Source organism: Orycteropus afer, unplaced genomic scaffold, assembly GCF_000298275.1.
Source record: "Orycteropus afer afer isolate SDZICR_OR568_19922 unplaced genomic scaffold, OryAfe1.0 scaffold00145, whole genome shotgun sequence".
Taxonomy (NCBI): Eukaryota; Metazoa; Chordata; class Mammalia; order Tubulidentata; family Orycteropodidae; genus Orycteropus; species Orycteropus afer.
Genome location: NW_006921732.1, coordinates 6,587,368 through 6,607,225, shown reverse-complemented (window position 1 = coordinate 6,607,225; position 19,858 = coordinate 6,587,368). Strand labels below are relative to the sequence as shown.

Sequence of the window (19,858 nt, the reverse complement as noted above, 5' to 3'; positions counted from 1 at the left end):
ATGGTCACAGGGAAGAGGCACCTATCGGGAGGAAGTTGGAGGGGAGCTGTTGCATTGTGCTAAATAGTGGTCAATGTCATGAGACAAAGTGTATGTGATCTGCTGTATGGAAAGTGTATTTGCTCTGTAAATTTTTACCCAAATCACAATAAAAATAAAAACCTTTCAGTTTCTAATTATTTATTGCTAAAAACCATTCCATTGCTGTCAAGTCAAATATGACTCATAGTGACCCTACAGGACAAAGTAAAACTAACTGCCCCATAGGCTGTCATGTTTACGGAAGCAGATTGACACATCTTTCTACTACGGAGCAGCTGGTGAGTTCAAACCACCAAACTTTTGGTTAGCATATGAGTGCTTAACCACTGCACTCTCATGGATCCTTATTACTGCCTAGAAAGCCCTACAGGCGGTTCTACTCTGTCAGGTAGGGTCACTGTGAGTTGAACTTGACAGCACACAGCAGTGTTAATGGGAGCAGATCACCAGGTCTTTCCCCAGAGGAGCCGCTGGGTGGGTGAGCCTTTTGATTAGCAGCTGAGTGCTTAACCATGTGCCACCAGGCTCTTTATAGAGAGTTTTATTTCTTCCTTTCTAAGTTGTACATTTTTTCTTTTTCTTGCCTTACTGCTGCAGGAGGAGGATGAGGCAGTCTGCTTCTGTAAAGATTTACAGGCTTGGAAACAGTATGGGCAGCTCTACTCTGTCCTGTAGGGTCACTGTGAGTCATATTTGACTCAGCAGCAATGTTTTTGAGCTAATTACAAATGGAAAGTTTTTTTAAGTACCATTTACAACAGCACTAAAAAATAATTATATCCTTGGGTATAAATTCAAGAAAATTGGAATCAACTCAATGGCACTAGGTGGGGGGTGGGTGCCTTATTGCACCTGCTACATCTTCCACTATGATACTGAATAAGAATAGTGAAAGCAGACATCCTTGCCTTATTCCCAGTCTTAGGGAAAACTATATATAATCTTTTACCACTAAATATGAGGTTAGCTATAGTTTTTTTTGTAGGTACCTAGTTTAAGTTGGTTCTTACTCTGTAATCATACTTTCTTTTTTCTTTTTTTCCCAAACATTCTTGGTGGTCCTTTGTAACTGTGTTCCATACTTTCATTCACTGAGTTTTCTTTTTAAAGATAATCTTTGGATTATAAGATTAACTCTAGAAATCATTCAAGAAGTAAATTGCATATTCTATTAATCATCATCATGATGTCTCATTTTCAGGAAAACTTTATCTCTTCCCACATCTATGTTTAGTCACTGTGGAAGCCCTGGGGCAGATAGGCCAAGCATTATCATCTTCATTTGATAGTTGCAATATCGAGGCACCATGGATTGTAACTTGCTCACGTCCCTCAGCTTGACACACCAGAAACATAACCATATAGAAGCTATTCTATGAGCTGCTCCCATGAATATCCTAAAGTGCAGTGAAGTCCAGGCTTTGGACTTTGGCAGACACCCTTAACTATGAACACTTGACTTAATTTTGAACTTCTATTTTCCCATCTGCAAAACAGAAATAATAACCTCTCTCTCAGGGTTGTTGTCAGAATTAAATAGGATCTCGTATGGAAAGTGTCTTTCTTCCATAGTGCCTGGCACATAGAAGTTTCTCCAATGAAGATTAACTTTTCTTCCCTAGCTTCAGGAAGTAGAGGCAGGGTAAGGAGTTTAGCACCCATCACCTCTATTCCTTCTCCTTCCTCATGTTTCCAGGACACAGGAGACTCAAGACATAGAAAGGTCTATTTTTGTCCTGACCACATGATGAGCATACGCTTACATCCTTGGGCCAAGATGTTGATGGGAGGAGATTGTGGTAGGGTGGAGACCTGCTTAGTTAGAAGGGTAGACAAATAAAGGTAGTAGCTGCCAGTCTTTACTAATTCAAGTATTCACCAAACATTTACTTAGTACTTACTTTGTGTCAGCTACTCTTCTAGGCTCTGGAGATAAAAAACCCTCACAGACCTCTTAGTCTAGGGGAGGGGAGATGGACTGTTAAAAGGACAGTGAGATAAGTTGTGAGATAGAATGAAGCAAAGAGATATGTGAGAGTATGTAGGAAGAAAATAATTCTAGTGAGGGAATTCAAGGCTTCTGGGGAAGAGTGACACTTGAGTTGGGTATAAACATTTCATAGGAAGGAGTTTGCAAAGTGGACGAGAGAGAACAGTGTTAGCATGGGAAGCATCATATACAAAGCTATGAAGGCATGCTGGATTCTAGGAGAGCAAAAATATTCCAGAGTGCTTGGAACATGGGGTGAAGTTGGAGGGAAAATGGTTTGACTCTATTCATATGACCACTGGGAGCTGTTAGTGAGGTTTAAGCAGGGAAATGGCATGGTCAGATCTATACTTTAGAAAGAGTAATGGGGAGATCAGTGTGAAAGACGGATGATTAAGAGGAGGATGAAGGTGGAGGCAGAGAGAAGAATAAGGAGACTGTTACAGACATTTGTGAGAGTTGGGAAGAAACGTAGTGAGGATGGAGAGGAGCAGGTCTATTATGTCTAAATCAGATGTGGGAGTGTAGGAGAGAAGGGGTCCAGGATGATTCTCAAATCTTTGACTTTGGGTACTTGGCCATGGGACAATTTATCCATATAAAGAAGTGAGGAGCAAAGTTGAAGTAGAAAATGATGTTTGCTTTTGCAGATAGATTCAGATGGAGCTATCCAGTAGACAGTCAATATGTGGGACTGGAGTGCAAAATAGAGTTTGAGCTGGAAACATGAGTTAGTGTAAAAATCACACCATTGTCGGACTGCTAAAGTGAGAAGCAGGCTTTGTTTTACTCTTGACAATTACAATACTAAAGCATTTTATGTTAATACCAAGAGTATAAAACCAAAAAACAAAATTCGCTGCCATTGAGTTGATCCCGACTCAAAACGACCCCTCCTTGGGTTTCCAAGGAGGTATCTCTACGGAAGTAGATTGCCCAGTCTTCCTTCTGAGGAGTGGCTGGTGGGTTTGAACTGCCAGCCTTCTGGTTAGCAGTCAAATGCCTTAGGCACTACGCCACCAGAGCTCCCAAGAGTATAAAGGAAAACAAAATATAACCCTCAATCCCACTGCTCAGATAACCCCTGTTGAAAGGGAGGTAAAAATAATATATATTGTTAGAAAATGCAAACAGTTCAAAAAGGTATAAAAATGAAAGTGCAGGCCTCCCTGCATTCCCCCATTTCCTTAACTACTGTTAATTTCTTCTGTTTCTTTCTAGGAAAAAAAAATGCATATGCCCTCTGGATTCTGTATATCCCCCAAGGGATCCTTCCATATACAGTGTTTAAGAGGTCTGTTTTATTCAGCAGATTAACCTTCTCATCACTTTGCCCGGCTCCACAAACCCATTTGTCCTGAAGGGGTAGAGCTGTGAATTCACTGAAGGAGAGGAAGGCTTGAGGATCAACGCGTCCCTAGGTCAGGCTTGTGGGCTGGTCCAGGGTATGTACCTAGTAAAGAATAACTGAATGAGTTGCTGCCGCATCTTAGAAATTTGGAGATCCTCTGTTTTAGGTCCAGTTGGCTAGGTGACTTTTTAAGAGCAAATGTTTGGTGAGTCCTGACTGAACGTGCAGTTCTGTGTATGTGCCTCTGTGTGTGTGTGGCAGGGGGAGGGAAGGCAGATGACTCGTTTGTACCCTAGGGTCACTGGAGGGCAGAACTGAAAAGGCCCAGAGATCCTCTTCCAAGTCTTTTGCTTTTTGATGGAAAAACTGAGGTCCAGAAAAGGGTTATGATTCCCTAAAGTCAGTCACATGGCCTGCTGAGGGCAGAGCTAGCACTGGGAACTCCAGTGAGTACAGCAGTTGTGTACTGGAAGGCTGGCAAGCTACTCTTGCCCCTTTCTACCCCTTCCCCTCCAGTCATAAAAGCATCAACAATCACCAACTTCAAATCCTCAGACAGAGGTAAGACCTTTGAGACACCTATGCCACCCTTAAGGAGCTCTGGTGGCACAGTGCCTAAGGCATTTGTCTGCTAACCAGAAGAGTAGCAATATAAACCCATCAGCCACTCTGCAGAAGGAAGATGGGGCAATCTACTTTTATAAAGATGTACTGCCTTGGAAACCCAATAGGGGTAGTTAAAAGTTGGAATTGACTTGATGGCACCTTGGCCTGTATGTTACAGGCAGGGTTAACATCCTACACCTATTAGAGGTGGTGTGGTTAGTATAGAAGGAAGAGCACTGGACTGGGAGTCAGGAAGCCTGACACATCCCACCACATGGCTGTGGGCCAATCACACCCTTCCTTTCTGAAAGCAGGGTTGTTGTTGTTGTTATGTGCCATCGAGTCAGACCCAACTCATAGCGACCCCTCTTTGAGTTTCCGAGCAGTATCACTATGGAAGTAGATTGCCCCATCTTCCTTCCAAGGAGTGGCTGGTGGGTTTGAACCGCCAGCCTTCTGGTTAGCAGTCAAGTGCTTTAGGCACTATACCAAGCAGGGTTAGGTCTAACTAAATCTTCAAGGTCCTTCCTAGCATTATTGCTCTAAGGTATTAGAGCAATAGACTGCTAACCAGAAGGCTGGTGGTTCAAACCCACCAGCCACTCCTCAGAAGGAAGATGGGGCAATCTACTTCCGTAGAGATACCACCTCAGAAACCCAAGGAGGAGTTGCTATGAGTTGCATCCAACTCGATGGCAGTGAGTTTGGTTTGGTTTCAGATATTAAATTATGTTGTTGTTGTTATGTGCTGTCGAGTCAGACCTGACTCATAGTGACCCCTCCTTGGGTTTCCAAGGTGGTATCACTACGGAAGTAGATTGCCCAACCTTCCTTCCGAGGAGTGGCTGGTGGGTTTGAACTACCAGCCTTCTGGTTAGCACTCAAGTGTCTTAGGCACTACAATTTTGTGATTCTAAAATCCTGGGCTCCCATATTCCAGGAATGCTGCTCCAGGTCTTTTACTCTTTGCTGAATCCTATGTGACACCTGACCTGTTGTGGTAATAGGAAGGGGTTTGATACACATTTTTCAATTTGAGACCAAGGTCCAAAAGACCAGATCCCTCTCTTCAGAGGATGTGAAGTCAGGCAGGACCCTTGGAGTCAAGTCAGCCCAGATCACCCAGGAACAGTGCAGAGGAAGCAGATTGGGATGAACTGCAAGGAACCATCTCAGGAGCCTGGCTGGATTTTCAGTAGCCTTAGCAGGTAGGCCAGGCAGGGGTGAACACCCCCATTTTACACAGAGGGAAAATATAAAGCTCAGAGAGGGGAACTGAGGCATTTCCAGACCATGCGAAATCTTATTGTTCCTTCTCCAATGCTCCATTGTGCACATCAGGCAAGGCCGGCTGAGACAGGCTGTGTGTGTGTGTGTGTGTGTGTGTGTGTGTGTGTGGAATCTAGAAGTCAGGGGAACAAGACACAGGCTCCGGAGACCTTAGACAGTGGGTCTCAACTCCTAGAGAGGTAAGGATCCCCCAGGAGGGCACTACATATGTAGGCACTGGGGCCCTACTCCCAGACAGACTAAATTGAAATGGTCTCTGGTAGGGATTCGGGCACTCCTCCTTTTTTTTTTTTCAAACAAACAACCAAACTTGCACTTTGGAATTCTGAGATACTCTAGCCTAGACTCCTTCTGATGGAAAACACTTCCCACGAAAACGTAAGTGGCTGAGAGGCCTGGGTTCAGGTCCCAACTTTAATTCGCTATGAAATCTGTGTGAGTTTTCGAGTGAGCGAGTTGGATTCTGAAAAAAAAAAAAAAAAAAAAAAATTCTCAAGCACTTAAACATTGTGATCTCCGCGTCAGCAGGTATGCCGTTCCTATTTGAGTAAGAGAAAACTGACCTGGAGAGAGGAAGGGTCCTGTCCGAAGATACTGGGGGAGGCAGGGGCAGGCCCGAGTTGAGCGGGGCTCTCTTCAAGACCTGGGCGTTCCGCTGACTCGGCTCACCCAGGTCGGAAGAGTGCGCCCAGCCTTTGTCGCTCGTGGCGCAGGTCCGCGGGCCTGCACTGGTTGGCCGCCGGGTAGCTGCAAACAGCTTGGGGCTCCAGCCGGCCGCCGCCTGTCAAACCCTCCGTCCAGCCCCTCGCCCGGCCCCCAGGGGAGGAGGCCCCGCCCTCACGCCGCGATTGGCCCCAGTGGGGCTGCCGCTGCGAGCCAGTGGCCCGAGCCGCTGTCCGGCAGGCGGAGGCTCCGCTCCCGCCCCCCGGGTGCCGCCCCGCAGGACGCGGCGGCGGCAGGGGCTGCGGCGCCAGTGGAGGCGCGCGGAGCCGTGTGCCCCGCAAGCTGCAGCGACCGCGGTGAGGTAAGGAGGGGCGCGGCCCGCGGCCCGGACAGGAGGCGGGCGGCGGGGCCTGAGATCCGAGACTTGGGTCCCAGCGACGCTCGAGTCCGGGAAATTTTGGATGGTGTTGGGAACGTCGAGGGGAAAGGAGAATTTGGGGGCCCTGGGCCCTCATTCTGGGAGGGATGACGCAAAGGCCAAACCTCTGGGGTTGGGCACCCATCGTGTGTGTGGCTAGTATGAGTCTGTGGCTGTTGTGTTGCTGAGTGTCTGAGCCGGAGAATGAGTGAATGTGATGATAAGCGTGGCACGTCGTGTCCCCAAGTATGTGTGTGTGTGTGTGTGTGTGTGTGTGTTAGAGTCGCTCTGAGTCGGAATTGACTCGATGGTAATGGGTTTGGCTTGGGTGTATGCCTGGGATCGCGCTGAGCACGGGGGTTGCTGACTTTGTTCGTGGGTGTGCGCGTGAGAAATGGGTTCATTTTCTCTGATGTGCGCGGGAATGTGTGTGTCTCGGTGTGCGCGTGGTGAGTTCATGTCGCAAGAGTGAGCGTTCTTCATCAGATTCCCATTTTCCTAGTCTGGGTGGTCGCGGGTGTGTCTCCAAAGCTCTGCGCTGGGAATCCGCGCGTGCACAGTCCGCGGCCTTTGCGCGAAGCCGGTCCCGAAAGCCCACGAGGCGCGCAGCTGGTGATTCACTGCAGCCGCTTCCGAGGCTTCGCATCCCTTTGTCGCCCTGTCCCGGTCCCACTGGGTGACACTGGACAGGCTTCCTTCCCTCTCCATGCCTCAGTTTACTCATTTGGCTGAAGAGGGCCGGTCTGGGTGGAGGCGGATTTGGGCAAGAGGGCGCAGGGGCTTCGCAAGAAAGTGTTCAGGCTGCGAGTAGCTGAGGCCCTCAACCATCCAGGCTAGGGAGTGAGGGCCGCTGCTGCGCAGAGGAAGGGGCTTTTACGCGGGATCAGGTGGGTTTGAGCTTCGGATCAGGGTGGTTGTGGTGGCGCTAACCCATTTCAGAGACGGATGAGGGATAAACTGAGTGGCGGTGACTTGCCCAAATCTCGGTCCAGGGAAAAGAGGGATTCGCTTGTTGGGTTTTAACGCTCCTGTGCTGTCTCCCTTCCCCAGGACCGCGGCGCGACTTGCGCCATGCACTGCGAGTTGGCTGAGGCGCACTCCGACAAGAGGCCGAAGGATGTCCCCGGCGTGCCGGGTCCTAGTCGGGGGCCCACTGGCCTCGGCGCTCGTATGGCTTTCAGGGTCACCGTGAGCGGCGGCGGCTGCGGCGATGCGGGCTCGCGGGACCTGCTTCCTCGGACGCTCGCGCCGCCGCCGCGCGCCCATGATCTCCTGAGGCCCCGGAGCCCAAGAGACTATGGCCCATCCAAGGCCGCTACCACCGCCGCCACCACCGTTGGGAAAGGTGAGTCCAGCCCCACCACAGCGTGCCTGACTGCGGGTGTGAAGAGATTGGACCTGCGAGGTTTCGCCACAGCAGCAAGGCTTTGTGGGGAGCCTCTGGCGAACTTAGGGAAACTTTCTCCAGAGTCCCTCAATTTCTCTCTAGTTGTTTAGGGACTCGCCTGTCAGTCTGAAGTGAGTCCCAGTTGTAGGAAGCATCTAATTTAAATGTGATAAGCCTGTTTGGGGATGGGAGGGGATATGTCTATAGAAAGCTCAGGTTACATAATTTTGCTTCTGTATGTTTCTGATGAAAGCTGTGTGAATATTGTCAAAGTCTTATTGTAAATTAGGGCTTTTTGAGTTTGCAAGTAGCAAGTCAGGCATCTCTATCTCTGAGTCAGCTAAAGGCATATTTTGAAGTCTTCTGGTCTCCCTAAATAACAAAAACCAGAGGCTTTCAGCACAACTCCTCTTCTCTTGGGACCTCAGTTTCCCCATCTGTCAAGTGAAGAATTATACCAGATGATTTCTGTGTTCCTGCCAGAAAATTTTATGAATCTATAATCCAACTTGATTCAAATCCTGACTTAAAAATGGCTTTTTCTGTACATGATGATTCAGAAACATAGCCTTTGGTCAAAAGTTACTTTGCCAGTATTCTTCCTCTACCTGGCAAAGTTGGTGGGCATGAGGTGCAGACCCCAGCACAGTTTATGGGCTCAGATTCAGCAAGGATGCTGGGATTTTCATGAATATGTTCTCATCACAGTTAGTTATTGTTGAGACATTATTTATAAGTTTTGTGCTGTTAGATAATTAACCAGAAATTGGGGAAATCTGTTAAGGCCCTTGGTCCCTCTCCCCGCCTTCCCCCTGAAGAAACCATGGCCTTGGGGTTTGATTAGATCAGAGGTTGGGACCTCTTCCTTTCATTTCCAGAGGAAGACAAAACCATTTGTGTTTTTCAGCTTTATAGGCATCACTCCTTTAGCATCAGCCCTGGCAACTCAGAAAACATTGAGACTGGCTTACTTGTAGAGATGAGAGCTTCTTCTGGATGAAAAATACCCAACTCCCCAAATTCAGAGACTGGTAAAATGAAATAAACATAAGTAGTCCACCCTCACTTTTTTTTTTTTTTTTTAAAATACCTGACTTTGTGGGAGAGAGAAAGTTATATCTTGTCCCATTATTTTAAATGTCAGTCTCTTCAAGAGACAGAGGTCATTTTTTTAGAAAGGTAGATATGGAAGCAAATGCCTGCGGAATATCAGTGCTGGAATCCACGTATAAGGTTCTCTTACCAGAGGGAGAGAGGAGAGCTGTGCAGCTATGCAGCAAGTTATGAGTTATGTTTTCTGCTGTAGCTTGCCCCTTTCCATGTGCAGTCTTCTATTAAACCGTTACCCACTTGCAATGTTTTGCATTTAAAAAATGGTGGCCCTCATCCGACATTAAGTCCTCAGCAGACCTAGTGAGTGGAGCTCCCAAATGTAGCCTTTGTTTCAAAGCTGTGGTTACAGGAACCTTTCATCTGAATGCTTTACATATGATCTTCCTACTTTCATCCCCCAAATCCAAATTATTTTTATCCCTTCACCCTCAATGTTTAAATATGAGCTCTTTAAGTCATGATTTTATTTGGAAATGGCAGAAGAGAATAAAAGGATGGGAGAAGAACCTTTTTCTTTGTACCTTATTGGTCACTCTGGTTAAGTTTTTCCCAGGAGTCTTCAAAACTCCTTTCTTCACAGCCTCCCAGTAAGGCTGGTGGGGTAGGGTTTATCAGACCCATTTGAAAGATGAGGAAACTGAGGCCTGGAGCTAGGGGGTGTCCTGTAAAAAGTGACTCAGCAGGTCAGAGGCAGAGATCTCTGGCTAGTCTATTGCACAGAGACCTGGCTTGGAGAAGATTTCAACCTACCTCTGTGTTGCTGTTGGCCAGTCCGTAAATGGCCCAACACAAAACTAGCTTCCCAGCAGCTCTCTTAAAAGTGCCACGAAGAAATGGCACTGCCTTACTGTCCCTACTCCCATCGAAGTATTCTCCAGACCACATAACCTTTTGAATGTGTGGTGTCTGCCTTCGAGTGCTCAGCTTATTGAAAACAGACAGATAGGAAAACCAGTTGAAAGATATTTATTGGCCCTGCTGGAAATTGTGAGACTTGGCCACCTATGATCTGTGGAACCTCTATTTCATTCCTTTGAGCCTTAATTTCCTCATTTGTAGAATTACAGTGAGACTTGCTTTGAAAAACAATGAGTGTGAAGGGGCCGTTCTCAGTGCCTGGTTATTTTTGGGGTTACTATTGCAATGTGTTTAATATTCTCAACCTCTGGTTTTTCATTTGCACAGTAGATAATAATGCCTGCTGCCTTTGGTAATTAAAACAGTAGTTGCAAACTCTGTAAACTAAAAAGCTGGAAGAATCACTTTTATTAATTTGTGCAAGGCACCATGCTAGGCTCAGTGACACTTGAGATGAAATGTGTAGAGCAAAGAGGAAGAAAGGTTTGGATTTCAAAATGTTGACTATGAGGAGTGCTAACTCTGGAAGGTCAGAGGAGCCAAGCCTTAGGTCTTTTGTGGCCTCTACTGCCCAGTGAGGAGAGAGAAGACAGTATTTGCTTGGCTTGGGGTCAGGTTTCAGATGGTCTGCTGTCTGCTTTGGACAGACCCGAAGCAGAGGTTGAGAATACATTCTTGAATCCAGCAGTTTATCTGTAAACGTTGCGGTCCTATGTGTTTCCACATCTGGGGTCAGGAGGCACTGGGGATGGTGCGACGTCATGCACTAATGTTGTCATCATTTACAATAAGAATCACGATCTGTTTATGGCAGAGTCCCGTTTATCCAGATTCCAAACAGTTGGAAAGGCCAAATTACCAGATGCTGCATTTTTCTTTCTTATTTTTAAACACCCGACACTCTGCTTTTATAAGTCCTGACAAGGAAAGAAGGTAAACATCTGGGCTTTATGCAAGCGAACAGCTTTGTGGCGGTGCCCTAATGACGCTCGCTCTGTGCACAGTGCTTTACAGTTTTCAGCGGGTTTCCCACACATTACCTCATTCTGCCCTCATACCAGCTGTGCTCTGCCTACCTTGTGCAACAGATGTAGCAGTAGTGCTTTGCACTCTGTGAAGTGCTCGGCAGAAATTTGCTCTTAGGAATATGATTCCCACTTTATTGATGAAGACATTCAGGCTTAAGGATTTGCTCAAAGCTGCAGAGACAGTAAGTGGCAATTTCCAAAGCTTCTAGCTCCAAATATTTTATTCTGATTCCACAATTTGTCTCCTCTATCTGTGTGTTAGTGGTTGAGAGCTGGTGTTCACAATGAAGGCCTTCTGAATGTTCCCAGAGAATGTAAAAATATTTTTACTTCTGGTATTTCTCCTGGTTGGAATCTTTGGAAATTGGTAACTAGTATCTGTGCCATGGTTAGAAAACTTACCAGATGTTTCCGTTTGTCCAGAGTTGCTGTTCCCAGACCAAACCAGATAATGAACTCACTATTAACTCACAGCGACTCATTGGGCCTTTTTCACCATATATGAGACACTTCCTAGAAATAAGGAGATCAGTGCTCATGATAAATATGAACTCCGTCATTAGTAAACAGCTGTCAAAACATGGTTGTAAATACCAAAAAGTAGCCAATCTTGTAACTAAAAAAAAAAAAAAAAATTTTTTTTTCTTTTTTTTTTTTAAGAAGAGGAAGAAAAAGAAAGCCATTGTGTGCTTGAGTGTTAGGCTTGGGCTAGTGATGGTGGAGAGTAAGACATGACCAGGTTTGGGTTGTGTTACCTGGCAAAGTTTTTCATCTGTGTAAAAGGCCACTGTGATGTTCTGGGGAGGCCTCACAGGGGCTAGCGCATCCGTAATAGAAAGATAGGAATTATTTTGAAGCATTTTTCCCCTCCGGCTCTAGTGGGCAATTTGCTTGCATTTCATCCATTTTAAAGTGCTGGTCCTGTGATCCGGAAATAATCAGATCCAAATTTTTTCGGTGCTTGAGGTTTCAAATAAGGGGGAGAAAAGCCTGCTAGCCAAATGTCAGGCTCTGTGAGACAAAGAGAAACATGTATGTGTGTGGGTATACAAATAAGATAGGAACATGTTACGTCTCCAGTCCTAAGAGTTATGTATCCGACAAATCTTTTATAGGCATGTAGCGGAAATATAATTCCCAAAGATTTCCAAAGAATCTTGTTCGGCTAGAATTTCTTTTCTCTTCCCGCCTCCCAAGATCTCTAGAAGCTGCTAAGACTTGGAGTACAAAATAGACAGGGGACCATAACATGAGATCATAACTTAATTTAGGCCTAGTTGTTTCTGAGTTGTTAGTTTACCTGTAGTGCGCTTAGCTGGGCTGAGGTCTCAGGACCCTCTTAGCTGTGTTGGTCCATCTGTGATTAAAAAATTAAATTTCTTTATATGCTGTGGTTTCCCTTCACACTTCCCCTCCTTCTGAAAAAAACAAAACCCACCCCACCTCTGAGTTATTCATCGCCCTGTGTTTCATTTACGTGAGAAGCCAAGTGAGCCAGCATACTTATTTTTACAGTGCGTTAAAATCCCATTACAGGCATAAGTGCACAATGAATCATTTTAAAAAAAATATATTCTTATGTTCTTTGTTCTAAATGTTGCATAATTATCATCATTTTCTTTGGTTTTATTTCGTGAAGTTTGTCCAGCATTCTAGAAGGATGCAGAAACTATTAGAGCAGCGCTTTCAATCCTCTTTTGGATAGGATTAGGGAAAAACAACAACAACAACAAACAGATAAACACCAACTTTATTTGGAAGTTGCCCAGCAACTATCTCTAACTGGCTTTTACTAGAGAAGATAATTTCTCAGTTTTCTTGGAAAAGTATTTCCTGTTTTGAAGCTGATAAGTTACCACTTACTTCAACAACCTTACCTTATATATGTATGATTATATTCAAAGTTAAATTATAATGTGTGGGTTGCTATTTAAAAAAAAATTTTTTTCCTAATAGGGACTTTAGTTGCAATCAGTTTGGACTTAGAGAGAAAGTATTGTTTCTTTTGGTAGGGGGTAATTTATTTTTGTATTTAAAGAAACAAAGGCATTCAGTTCAAGGGGGAGAAGAAATGAAACAAACTCTGCAATGGGCTTTGAAAAATTCCACTGCATTATGCAAAAAGCACAGCTGTAATACCAGGGCCAGGCAGAAAGAGCAGGCTCCTGAAATGCGCTGCTCGCCTTCACTGTGCTAATGATACTAGCAGTTTTAAAAACGGACTTCTTGTTTATCAACAGCCGCTGCCTGAATTAATAGTTTACAATGAAAAAGAAATGCTTTCAGCATTGGAACCAAAGTCCGAGGACTGACAGCTGAGTTACTGAGTAAGGCAAGCAGGAAAGGGGGTGGGGGACGTTTTGTGGCTGCTTTGGTCTCCCAAAGCCTTATTTATAAGAAACCGAAAGAAAACAGAGGCCTGGGATGGGGTGGGGGTGGGGGTGGGAGTGGGGAGACTCCAACCCTAACCCAAGGGTCTTAGAGTTTAAAGCCACTTTAAGCATCTGCTTCTTTTTTTCCCGGTCTTCTCCTTAAACTCCAAAGGGTTATTCCTTCAGAAAGTTTCTAGTGGATCGAGGCAGATTGTGTTAGCATTATGAGCTGTGTTTTTAAGGTTAGCATTTGAGTCAGATGTACGGAGAAGGGACCTTCAGTCTGAATAATGCATTTCCTGTGTGGCCGGGATTATTTGTTGGTTATGGTCAGGGCCTGCCTGGAGCAAACACATGTGCCATTGTACAGCCTCAATGTATATGGTCAAGGCCCTTTGCTTCAAGCCTTTGTTTCCCCATCTGTAAAATGGGGAGCAGTTCCATTGAATTATCCATAGTCCTGTCCTGCTCTGATCCTCCAGGATTCCACATTAACTGGCGTAGGAAGGTTGGGAAGGATCCAGGGTGTGGAAAGAGGCTCTTTGTGTTAGGCCAAGTTAGGAATTTGACCTCCCCTTGGAACTCTTGATACCTGAAGCTGAATACAGAAGGAATGGGATGAGGAAGGTAAACTAACATTTACTGAACACACCTACTTAGTGCCAGACCAGACACTTTATAGCTGTGCCCACATTTACTGATACCCAGTGAAGAAAGGAGGAAACTGAGGTTTGGAAAGGTTAAGTGATTTGTCCAAGGTTGTGCAGTTAGTAAGTAGTAGAGCCTGGGGTTTTGAACCCAGACCTGTCAGACAGTAAAGCTGGTACTTTACTCCTAAAGCACACTTATCTCCAGACGAACCTTTAAAATCCAGTGGAGCAGGAGCTGCTGTGGCTGTAGTAGTGTGCTCACAAAGCCCTGGAGAAGATGGTCTAGACAGCTGTTCCGGAGCATCCATTTCCGAGGCTTAGCTAACAGGCTGAGATGTGACTTTAAAAGGACACTCTCTGTTTCCATTAGGATATTGACCATCGCCCTGCTGCAGAAATGGGGAAAGGAGAGTGCTTCCTTGTTGTGACGTGGGGTCCTCAGGAAGCTGGGACTCAGAGGCTATGGTTGTTTGTTGTTGTTTTTTGCCATCGAGTCAGCCCTGACTCATAGCGACCCCTCCTTGGGTTTTCGAGGCAGTATCACTACGGAAGTAGGATTGCCCAACCTTCCTTCCGAGGAGTGGCTGGTGGGTTTGAACTGCCAGCCTTCTGGTGAGCAGTCAAGTGCCTTAGGCACTATGCTACCTCCAAATCAAAACCAAACTCACTGCCCTCGAGTCAGACCCGACTCATAGCGACCCTTCCTTAGGTTTCCGAGGCAATATCACTACGGAAGTCGATTGCCCAACCTTCCTTCCAAGGACTGGCTGGTGGGTTTGAACCGCCAGCCTTCTGGTTAGCAGTCAAGCTAACTACGCCACCAGAGCTCACTGGAGATCTCTAGAAAGGGCCTTTTCTCAGCAGCATACCCCTCCCCACCACCAGTTAATCCAGGTCATAGTCCTCATTTGAGCCTTTCATACAATTTGGGGAGATTCCTTGCCAAAGGCCCTGATTGCAGTCTCTCCCCTACGGCTTCTGAAGACATCTGTTTGATGAGAATCCCTCATGAGCCCCACCACACCTGGTGTGTAGAATATACTTCACTGGGAGCAGTAGCTCAGGGATTTATTAAATAATTATTTCTTATGAAGTGATTTGTGGGATGATGAAGAGGTCAGATTGAACTTGAGAGAGCTTTGTTGGGATGGGTCTTTTGTGTCAATGATAATTGAGCCAAATGACCCTCATAGGAAACAAACAAACAAACCCACTGCCATTGAGTGAATTCCAACTCATAGCGACTGTATAGGACAGAGTAGAACTGCCCCATAGGGTTTCTAAGGCTGAAAATCTTTGTGGAAGCAGACTGCCACATCTTTCTCCTGCAGAGCTGCTGGTAGAACTAGTGCTTAAGCACTGTGCCGCCAGGGGTTGACCCCCATAGAAGGCAGATGGAAAAAATCCTACTTATAGGTCATGACCATGTCCTTGAAGAGGAGGTATGTATGTTTGTCAAGGAGAATGGGGAGAATGGGATTTTTCTTTATTCCGAAGATGAAATTGCGGAAATTTTCATTATTCAAAGTGTCTATGCCTTTGTGTGTTGACAGTGGGTCTGAAAGGGAGAGTTTGAAGGATCAGGGTCAGCCGAGTTGTGCCTCTTCCTATTTGTCTTTTTAGCAACCAGGTTACTCTTTTAGATATTGTTGTTTTTGTTTTTAAATAACAGGTTTGATGGAAAATAAGGCATTAGCGAGAAACCAGAGAATACTATAAACCTGACTTTGAAAATACAGATCCCGTTTGCTGTTTTAAGCTCTCTGGAGGGCTGGAGATTGGGTTTATTTTGGAACGTTGCTGGACTATATGAATTACTTCTCTGAGGGTTGGGTATTTAATACCTAGTAGAAGTTTGTGTAAGAGTTGATGATGTATTTTGCCGACTTTCCAACCCTGTAAATAAATTACACGTGCCGACAGAGGCTGCCAGGATCCACTGTGTCAATTGAAGCTTAATTTTTATCCCAAACCACTTAATGCTTTTGTCCTAGCAGTAGAGAAAGTTACCGGGTTTTGCCTAACAGCGGGCCCATTCCTAGCAAGACAGCTAATAGTCTGAGTAGGCCTCGGTGGATTCACTGATTTTAACAGAGTTTTCGGTGGTTAAGTAGCTTCAGTGCTCTCAAGTCCAACCCTCAAGGCAGAGAATGATAATATAATTTTAAGTGTATCGTAAAAATGAAACTCAATCGCTTCCACTCCCCAAACCTGTCTCACTCCCCCTCTCTCTGGAGAAAACAGCAGTAATTGTGTGTTTAATCTCAAGACCGCCTGCTTATTTTATCTTATTTGCGCGCAAAGCTCAGGTAATAACGTTGGCATTTCCATCGCGAAACAAAATAGGGTTTCTAGTTTAGAGACACTATTAAATATTTCATGCTTCAACCCAACACAATTCTTTTTTCCTATAATAAGTTTAAATATTAATTCTCTGGAATGTCAGATGCCTTAAGCTAAGCATTTAGTGATCTGCAGTTTCAAGTATCTCGAAGAAGGTTTATGAAAGAGGATATTTCACTTGAAGGGATGAGTAGTGTGTTTCAGAGATATCTGAATTCAAGGCAGCGTCTTCTGATTTACTTTTTAAAGGGAAGAGGTCATAAAATAAGTTGCTTTATGTGCTGAAGGATTAAGTGGTTTAGGCTGAAATAACAGCAGGGACTTTACTATTTTTCTCTGTTACACTTTAACAATGCTTTTTTGGGGGAGGAGGTGGGTCATTTTCCCGCCTGCTTGTCTCCTCCCCCATCACCCACCCCCCTCAGCCAGATGGCTTTAATTCTAACCAAATCCCACACTGAGGCCAAATGATTGATCAAACAGTCATTTGTATTTACATAGTCCTCTTTGTGAGAATATCTCCGCATCCCAGCTTCTCACTGGAGCTGGATCTTCTTCGGGCCCTTAGACAGTCCACTTGAAGCTGAATCGAAGGCGCTTGGAAAGGTGAGGGTGCAGAGGTGGGTGCAGAGCAAAATTCCCAGACCTTGAATCCCCAGAACTCCCTGCTTAACATTTCTGTTACTTCCCATCCCTGACAGCAGGGGTATCCAAGCTTTCTAAATAGAAGGATAGCAGTCTTTCCACTGTTCACATGATAATAATTATGCTTTTAGTAGCTGTTGATGGAGAAAATGCCTAATGAGAAAGGTTAGTAGTTTTAAATAGATTTGTGTTTTATCAATCATGACAGCATCTATGCACATCTGGAAAGGTATCAGTGTGCTCTACAGACAGTCCTAGGTACACGCACTAAAGATCTCTCCTGAAATTACAGCTTGGCGTGTAGGTTGGCAACCACTTGGCCAATAGGAAAACTTTGAGCCCTTTGACCTGGCATTCAAGGCCTTCCTGCCAGTTCAGCTTCATCTCACTCATCATTCATTGCTTTCTTGTTCTTGAACAGCATTAAACTTCCTTATACAGCCTTAAAAAAAAAAAAAAACCAAACCCACTGCCACTGAGCCAGTTCCAACTCATAGTGACCCCCTTTGGGTTTCTGAGGCAGTAAATCTTTCTGGAAGTAGATTGCCCAGTCTTTCTTCTGAGGAGTGGCTGGTGGGTTTGAACCACCAACTTTCGGGTTAGCAGTCAAATGCCTTAGGTACTGTGCCACCAGAGGTTCTTAGACATGGAATTTGCTGTTTAATTGTCCTTCTTTCCTTATAAATTGTGAGCTTCTTGAGGCTTTGGTTGTGTCTTTATTTATCTTTGTGCCACCTTAAATCATTTTTAGAACAGGTTTGAAAATAAATGGTTAATGCTCAAATATTCGTCTTTGTATCCTCATGTCCAGCATGAAAGTACATATGAGAGGTGTGTAGGGTGCTGATTGAGGCCATGGAAGTAGAACACTAGGTTAGAATCCTGGCTCCAAGCACTAACTTTGGGACCTTGGGCAAATTATTGAGCTCTCTGGGCCTCATTGTCCTTCTCTGTAAAATGGGTATAAAAATAAGAATAATCTTAAAAGGCTGTTGTGAGGATTAAATGAGTTGATATGTGTATAACTGCTTAAAAACAGAGACTGGAACAAGGTAAATGCTCAACTATTACTATCATTATTATTGTTACTGCTACTACATGACTATTTGGTCAACAGAACTTCTTGGATGTGTGAGACTCCAGAAGATGAATGAGTTCTCACATGCAGACACTTGCTTTCCAGCAGACACAGTCATATTCTCTTCCCAGCATCATTTTGTGGCTCTTCAAAGAGCCACTTGCTTGCTGGGTGACTTTGGCAGATCTCTGGGCCTTCTTTTCTTCTCCTTTCCAGCAGACCAAGTGCTATTATTGTTATTAGGTGCCACTGAGTCAGCTCTGACTCATAGTGATCCTATGTACAACAGAACGAAACACTGCCCAGTCTGTGCCAGCCTCAACAATCCTTGCTGTACCTGAGCCCATCATTGCAGCCACTGTGTCAATCCATCTTGTGGAGGGTCTTCACCTTTTACTCTGACCCTCCACTTTACCAAACGTGATATATTTCTGCAGGGAATGGCCCCTTCTGACAACATGACCAAAGTAAATGAGATGAAGTTTGGCTTTTCTCACTTCCAAGGAGCATTCTGGCTGCACTTCTTACAGGACAGATCTGTTAGTTCTTCTGGCAGTCCATGGTATTTTCAGCATTCTTCGCCACCACCACAACTCAAAAGCATCAAATCTTCTTAGGTCTTCCTTATTCATTGTCCAGCTTTCACATGCATATGAGGTGACTGGAAATACCATGGCTACTTAAAGACCAACTGCTACTTATTCTTTAAGATCCAGCTCAAGTGCCACTTCCTCTCAGAAGCAGGATCATGTCAGAGCTCTAACTCCTGCCACCCCTAACCTTTATTCTGTCATAGCACTGATCACACTCTATGGAGAGTTTCTATTTATTTCAGTGCCCTTGAGGATAGGGACAGAGTCTCGTTATCCTTGTACTTCTTTGTCCGGCATAGGGCCTGGCTCAGAGTGGGTGTTCATGAAGGTTGGGGATGGAATCCAATCCAGTTCCTGTCCTCAAGGAGCTTGTAGTCTGTAAAGGAGGAGCCATGCTTTGTATAAGCTCTCAGCATTTGTGAGGCTTTGAAAATACTTGATGAGTTTTCACATGCAGACTCTTGTTTTTGTAGACAGCCATCTTCTCTTCCCAGTATTGTCTTGGGGCTCTTCAGAGAGCCACTTGCTTACTGGGTGACTTTGGCAAACCTCTGGGGCCTCCTTTTCTTCTCCTTTTTGGGGCGGGTTGGCTTCAATGACCCACAGCTCCTTCTGGTCACCAGCCTTTGGAGCTGCAGGGTGATGGGCTAGGGAGAGGAGCTAGGGATCTGATGGCTGTCCTAGAGTGACTGGCCACTGGCTTCTCAGCTCAAGATTGTGGGTGCTTCCATACTTGGCCCCCACTCTTTCTGGACAAAACCCCAGGCACTGGAAAGTATATTTTGCTTTGTGGTTTAAAGAGCAGATACTGATGGTTGCAACACTTCTGAGTCAGATGTCTCTAAGATGAAGAATAACCTTGGACCAAGTGTTGAATAGAGAGCCAGGAGCCAGATGATGCCAGCTTCTGGCAGCCCTGCTGGGGCAGAGATTGATGTACACATCCCAGATCCCTACTTCTGGGCAAGCTTACACAGAGGGCTTGGGACACTGTATTGGCCTCCTGTCCTCTCTTAGGGCATCACTGTGGGCCTTGTAAACTGTAAAGCTCTGCCTAAATCATTATTATTTTTTCATTTCCCTTTTGGACAGACGGGAAGACTAAGGTTCAGAGAGACTATTGTACTTGTACAAAGGTAGTCACATGGCTTTTGGAGTCAGACTGGGTTCAGATCCTGACTTGGCCACTTGCTAGACCTTGAGCAAGTTCATTGATCTCTGAGGCTCAGTTTTCCTCACTTGTAAACTGGAAATAATTTCTATCTCATAGGGTTGATGTGGGAATTAAAACGAGTAGTCTGTAGAGTACTTAGTATCTACAGTACTGCTACCTACTATGTATAGGGGAGCTCTGGTAGCATAGTGCCTAAGGCACTTGACTGCTAACCAGAAGGCTGGCAGTTCAAACCCACCAGCCACTCCTTGGAAGGA

General features: G+C 45.2%; 1 protein-coding gene across 1 annotated transcript in view; it reads left to right on the top strand.

Annotated features, from left to right (window-relative positions):
* Nucleotides 1-7,431: 7,431 nt before the first annotated feature.
* Nucleotides 7,432-19,858, top strand: part of GLIS1 (GLIS family zinc finger 1) — a 403,602-nt gene continuing 391,175 nt past the window's right edge. Inside the window, exon 1 of the mRNA XM_042781663.1 lies at nucleotides 7,432-7,705. Coding sequence (XP_042637597.1) covers nucleotides 7,432-7,705 — 274 coding nt within the window. The remainder of the gene's footprint in view (nucleotides 7,706-19,858) is intronic.